The sequence below is a fragment of the Boleophthalmus pectinirostris genome, unplaced genomic scaffold (assembly GCF_026225935.1).
Source record: "Boleophthalmus pectinirostris isolate CB_2022bp ecotype Guang Dong unplaced genomic scaffold, ASM2622593v1 HiC_scaffold_10, whole genome shotgun sequence".
NCBI lineage: Eukaryota > Metazoa > Chordata > Actinopteri > Gobiiformes > Gobiidae > Boleophthalmus > Boleophthalmus pectinirostris.
In genome coordinates, this window is record NW_026570971.1 from 15,455,603 (window position 1) to 15,462,406 (window position 6,804).

Below are 6,804 nucleotides of genomic sequence, written 5' to 3' on the forward strand. Positions count from 1 at the left end.
AAAGGCCTCGGTATTGGCCTATGAATTACCAATATGCAAACTATACTGCAAAAAGATATCCCCAAGAATATTCTCTATTATAAAAAAAAAAAAAAAAAAAAAAGGTAAGCAGTGGTAGAAATCAAAAACTTTATTACAAAAATAAGTTACACTCACCTCCATTTTACAGTATAAAACAATTTGCAGGAATGCAAAAAATGATGTTGGCCACCAACAATAGTTTAAAACTGCTAACATTTTTTCTTTTTCAAAAGTTGGTTATGATTTTTTTTTTTTTTTTTTTTTTTTTTTAACGAGGGAGTTAACTGTAGAAAACTGGGACTGAATCTCAGTTTCCTTTTTGCTATGTGGAAATAGAAACTCACTGCAGTATCCCTTCACAGCCACTGTAGGAGATCGCACCAACAAGTGGACAGTCAATTTGTTGGGTAAAACTCAAGTTAAATGGAAACTTCATTATTTTTTTTATTTATTTTTTTTTTTATGTTTGACCTCAAGAGTTACATGATCTAAGATTTATCATTTCACATTTAAACATTGTTTTAATCCAGAAAAGGTCACTGTCAAATTACCGCGGCACAAAAGGGACACTGCAGGGCTTTATTTTTTATTATTTTGTGTGTATTTTTTGTTAAATCAAAGGCAATTGGATACCTGTGGTGTTTAAGCCTTTACAAAAGTAACATTTATCCAAAAACTATACAACCAGTAACTACATACTCTGAAAAGGCATTGCAGCCAATTCAGTTCAAAATAAGATAAAAGCAGGGTTTGTTTAGACTCATCACATGAGATCATTTTGCATGCCCAGTTTGACTGTTAGCAGTGTCTGAGCTGCAGCTGAAATGATTAAATTACATTAAGTACATCGTTTTTGCTGCAGCTCTTGTGCATATTTTATTTTAAAACAAACCCTGCTTTCATCAACATAGTTTCCCTATTTACAGTACAGGCCGGGTAGTTTAGTCCTCTGTACTGAGGTAGTCAACCAACCCTTTAAAGACAAGTTCTGAAAAGAACCACGTTCCTGGAATGCCTGACTTATCCATGCCAGGTGGGTACACCTTAAAAACCTGCAAATGTTCTTTCTCATTCAAACATCCAGATCAAACATTTAAGATTAACATGGATATTCCGACAATAATAAAATTGCAAATAGCACAAACATATACATAGCATCAAGCTCCTTCGAGCCACTTCAAACCTAAGAAACTTAAAAGTGCAAATTCATCAATAATTATCTTTTTTTTAAATGGCATTTAGGGATAGGGAAGGGGTAGATTGTTAGGGCAGCAAGCCCTGTATCAGCTCTGGACAAAGACCATGGCCTGTAATAAATCCTAAATCTTTTTTAAGGTGGCAGTTTCAAAAAGAAAAAAAAAACATGGGGAGGGAAATGCTTCTTTGTAAGGCTGGAATATCATTGGACCTTGTGTCATGCTCTTTTGTATTAACATCCATTGCAGCTTACGGTGTAACCCCACTCATCAAGTCAGTATCCACAGGGACAGGTCAGGAGCGTGCCCGGCCTCGCTTCCCTGCTGAAAAGTAAACGTCAGTCATAACCTTGGTAAAAACCAGGAACTTGCGTGTGTATATGAGAAAGAATACATTAATCATATTGAGAAATAGTCGCCTAGTTACCTCGGGTAGTTCCTGGCCCACCTCGTTGAGAGAATCCCATACGGCCACGTGTAACAATCGCACGGCCACGGGTTTGACTGGTGGTTCCTCGAATTGCTCCTCGGCCTCCTCGACCTCGCCCAGACCCTTGGAAGTCTTCATAGCCATAATATGGGTCATCGTAGCCTCCACGGTAGTTATGATAGTCATATCCATAGTAATCATAGTAGTCTTCATAACAATAATAGTCGTGAGGATATGTGTAACCACCTCGTCCACCTCTCCCTCTGCCTCTGGTGGGTGGAGCCATGTGGGGAGGCATATAGTAGTAGTAATCGTCATACCTGAGAAAACATTATGCATAAATGGTGTTAACAGTGTTTTGCTAAATGGGACTTTCAGTTGACAGCTTTGTCACTTACATTTGTGTTTTGGCGGCTTGTCTCTGGGCTTTACGCTCTTTTCTCTTCTGATCAGGGGGTTTTGCGAAAACAATTTCAATATGCTCCCCCTCAAGTTCTTTTCCATTCAGATCAGCCAAAGCCTGTGCAAATCAGATATTTAATTCCACTTTCTTTTTTAAGTAAGAGTTATTTTAGCCTCTCTATACCTTCACAGCACCATCTCTTTCTTCAAAGTGGATGAATGCATAATCCTTAAGCTTTTTCACACGTTCCAGTTTACCAAACTGATTGAAGGTCTTTTCAAGTATCTCTTCTGTAACAGTGCTAGCCAGATTTCTAACAAAGAGCACCTTAACCTAAAACAGATGAACAAAACATGAATATTACAATAAGCAATACTTCACTCAATATTGTCAAGAAAAATGTTTGTACCTTTGCCATAACTTCAGGGTCGGGGTCCTCAATAGGGTCAGCCCATTCTACTGTGACCACATTTCCCCACACCTTAACTTTGCCACTCATAAGTCTCCGGCGTGCCTGTGCAGCCGTCTTATGGTCCTCATACTCCAAGAAACAAAAGCCTCGGTTCTTCTTCTTGTCATCCGGTTGGTGATACAAAATGACATCATTTAGGCCCTCTATCAATGGAAAAAAAAACAACAAAAAAAAAACAACAGATATTCAAAATTGAAGTACAGGTATTCTACAATACACAAATCTTCACTCAGAAGCTTTTATAGAATATGCTTGTGTAAAGTCAGATCTTAGCGGTAACCATTCATAGTAACTGAAGTCACTCTGGTACGTCAGTCATCATTCTGACACAAGTATTTCATTAAGTGGTATATTAATGTGACAGGAGGTGGTGCTCAGCAAAGTAAATACACTTACCTGTGACTTTTGCAAATTCTTCAACAATCTGCTCTTTTGTTTTACTCTTAGGAATTGACCCAACAAAAAGCCTGTTATTGGCCACAGAGATACACACTCCGATCTGTTTTCCTGGTCGTATTTCATTATTATTGCACTAGAGGAAAAGATCAAAATAATTTGCCAACACTGTACATCAAATTCTAAGTTATACAAAATGACATAGTACATACCAATTTGACAGCTTGCTGTGCGGCTTCTTTAGTGCAGAAAGTGACAAAGGCATAGCCTCGGTTCAGGCCACTGAAAGGATCCATCATAAGACGCAGGTCCCAGATGGGGCCAGCTTTTTCAAAGAGTGGAACAAGCTCATCCTCAAAAAGGTCTCTGGGGATTTTGCCTACAAAAATCTAGCAAATTAAGAAAATATGAATGCATTATAATACAACAAAGATATAATCGCTTGAAACTCATAGGACTGAATCCTACTGGGTTAGGGATGCATCCTTTCTAATGATTACTGATCAATCCATTACTTAAAATGCATATCAGTGCATGAATTCTTCAGAATCAACAAGCAACACACTAAACAATTGAAAGTAAAGTAAAATTACAAGATTCTAAGTGATACAAGCCCTATAAAAAGTAAGAAAAAAAACTGACTGATGTGATTCAGTAATTAAAAACTAAATATTTTTTGAATAGTCAAAAGTACCTAAAATGGCACCTTTACACAGGAAATTACAGTATGCCCAATAAAGAGATTATGGTGTACTGTATGTAAAGCCATATTAAAATACTAATAGCCTTGAAAAATGTATATGCCCTTAGAAAGTTTACTTTCTGGAAAGTTATGCAAGCTTGCAACAAATCTGTAGGGAACACTGTACATTTATTCTTACCTCTGTACCAACAGAGGGCTGTGCCCCAGAGTGAGCACACTCTGGCGGGGGACCTCCATATTTTCGCTGGCCTGTTGTCACGTCAAGTGTGTAGCCAGTCCTTTCCAGTAGAGCCTAATAATTGAAAAGAGTAATGAGAAAGAAACATTTATTTAGTCTGAAAAAAAAAATTGTTTAGGATGGACCAAGTTCTTACTTTAATTTTTGCTTCATCTGGTCCTTTAATAGTGTCCGACACTTTGGTCCCCTGTTTCTCTCTCTGTCTGTAGGTCTTCATCACGCCACAAAGAAAGGCACTTTTGTTCTAAAATAAGAATATTGAAAAGTGGATTAGAGCTTCAAACAAAAGTTAACAACTCAATGACATCTGTCCACTGTAATTACCTGAACATGTGAGAGGTCACTGTCCTTAAACTGTAACAATACTTGAAGAGCACCTTCTTCGTTGAATTCTTTCAGAGCCTCGATAGCTCGATCATCAAGATCACTGTGAGACACCAAACCTGACAAAGAATATAATTAATAAAAAATTCAAATATCTGGATAATGAGCTGGATGCAAATAATTTGGCCAAAATATTGCATGACACTGAAAAGCACAAATTAAAAAGCAGGCACTGGTCATGCAGTACTGTAGCCTACAAGCAGCATGTTTGTCCAAAACGAATCACAACAGATGTCAAAGTGCAACTCGATATGCCAGTGCTCCTCTGTGAGGCTGCGAGTTTCTAATGAACCAGACTCCATTCTGCCCTAAGAGGGGGTCATCACCTGTCCCATGCAGCTACACCTCACAGCTGCCGCCATTGTTTCTTCCTTGGTCCCATCTGGCTCAGTGGGTCAGTCCAAATCATTTTAGACCTGACGGACAGACTGCAGTCCTGACTTAACCTCTGAGTGCAAAGCAGCAGATACTTTTCCTCAATTATAATATTCTGTGGGCTTCAAGTAGGCAAGGAATGTAAAGGGCAGAACAGATAGGCTCAATTACAAACTCCCAGGTAGAGAATCCATCACTCGCCCTGACGCCAGTATTCATAAAGCCAGCATGGCCATATGAAATGCTGCAATTAGGTTAACAGGTGATATGCATCCATATTTTTATGCCAACATGCATCTGTTTGATATAAAATTTTGGCAAGTCTGCAGTACCCATTTTGGGGAGAAACCACAAAAAGTTGCTTCAAGAACCCAATTCCCCCATTCAAAAAGATAAAAATGACAGTACATGCAAGAAATTGATAAAATGCCTATTTTATATGCAAGCATATTCAATGTGCCTTACCTGCTAGGTAAATTTCATCTAGTTTTTCAGCAACTTTCTGTGGTAAACCAGCTTCTAATAAAGTCTGGAAGTGCTCAGAATGGGTAACTGCAGCAGAGGTGTCCATTGGATCTTCTGGACCATTTCCATTTATATGCTCTGTGGCCATGTCTCCAGAAATCTGTGTGAATGCAATGAGCCAAATTAATCCTGGGTCAAGGGCAAGGCTACAGTAATGATCAGAAAAGTGTAAAGTCTCAGACTTGTTACTGCTTTTACAGGTACATCGCACCCCAAAATGTTTGATAAAATAGTGCATAAGAAATTAAACTGCAAAACTTTGGGCCAACAACAGTCTGAAGACTCTTCACTATCTGAACTATGAGAAAAATGCCAGCGGTCTTTATGCAGCACAAGACTAAGACCTAGGTGTGATGACAAGACATTTAAGTAGCATGATGCAGGCCAGGGATATAAAACAAATCTTAAATCTTTAACTTTGCTGATTGTACCACCCAGTCGAATAATGGTGGCGCCCTTAAATCGTACGTTAGATTACCTCTTCACTGCTGACTACAGCACAGGCTGATAGCCGATACACGTGTTCTTTCAGAATGAACTCAGTTTCCGGTGACTGACCAGTGAACAATAATGCACCGTTTAATGTTCTGTATTAATGCTGAGATGAGTCAATGTGAACGGAAGGGTAGCGCTTCATAATCCAATTTAACCCAGCTAGAAGTTATATTATTGTTACTATACTGACCAAAAGAGCATTCACAGGGCCGTCAGCCTATGCCGCTGTTTGCTAAAAATAATTTTAGGATGTTAGCTTAGTGTTACAATAAAGACCCGTCAGTGGGAACATTGCACGGGCTAATACATTTTGACCTTCGCTGTGAGCAAGTGCCATTACGTTTTCGCTTGTGTGCTTATCCATTACCATTTCGACGTATGGTTAGAAATAGCGGGTGCGGATTGACCTGCACATGTTTAAGCTAACTAGCATAGAAGCTAACTTGCAAGGCTAGGCTACCATAAAAATCATGCTAGGCTACAGTGATAAAATAGCATAGGCTAACCGGGGTTCCAAGATAGGAGAAAATACCATTTCTAACCGTGACTTGTTTAATAATAACTATTGCACCAAGCGGGCGAATTAAGACAACATAAATGAACAGCTTCCAATTGAAATGAATGCCTTTTGAGGGTTCACTGTTAGCATATAGTGACAATGAGCATCTAAAATCTGCGATCTGTCAAAATAAGCTAGCATGCCAAATTGAGCATACATTCAATGAGGCCATTGTTACCAAGGCGTTTCAAAATGTGAAACACATAATAAGGCGTTTGACTGTAATAAATTAAGCGAGAGTCGTATGGCTAGAGATTTAGCCTGCTGGATGCGTGGTTTTGCCAACGTGCCGCCACATAGGAAGAGTCCATTTTCAAAAAGCCGGTCTGGAGAACTCGTTCCCAGCCACCACCAGTTTCCACATTGTTTGCAACAGCACGGCGCGATTCCGCCTTTAGACATCAACTATCAAGCAGTGAGATGGCTGATTGTAATATTTTGCCCTACCTGCCGCTGGATCACCAACGCGTATGATGCTGATTGTTTTTAAGGGTGGATTAGATATTTAAAATACAGTAAAAGTGTAAAAGTCCCGGCACTGGTCCGGCTTCAGTCATTCACTCTTGATGATGTAAAATGGCTGCCACGTTCACGCCTCGAGTTTTGT

The 6,804-nt window shown here is 39.2% G+C and overlaps 1 protein-coding gene across 3 annotated transcripts; it reads right to left on the minus strand.

Annotated features, from left to right (window-relative positions):
- Positions 1-115: 115 nt before the first annotated feature.
- LOC110155575 (heterogeneous nuclear ribonucleoprotein Q) lies at positions 116-6,804 on the minus strand. 3 transcript variants are annotated; one of them, XM_055155828.1, is made up of 12 exons: positions 6,645-6,804; positions 5,084-5,243; positions 4,184-4,302; positions 3,996-4,103; positions 3,800-3,913; positions 3,131-3,307; positions 2,919-3,054; positions 2,460-2,665; positions 2,234-2,383; positions 2,046-2,167; positions 1,645-1,967; positions 116-1,538 (listed from the first exon to the last, which is right to left on the minus strand). In XM_055155828.1, the coding sequence occupies exons 2-12, from the start codon at positions 5,229-5,231 to the stop codon at positions 1,513-1,515; spliced, it is 1,629 nt and encodes a 542-aa protein (XP_055011803.1). In that variant the 5' UTR covers positions 5,232-5,243; positions 6,645-6,804; the 3' UTR covers positions 116-1,512. The 3 variants fall into 3 exon arrangements, with proteins under 3 accessions (XP_055011803.1, XP_020775365.1, XP_020775366.1); XM_020919706.2 differs by having other exon boundaries at positions 116-1,541; XM_020919707.2 differs by lacking the exon at positions 5,084-5,243 and having other exon boundaries at positions 116-1,541; positions 6,645-6,798.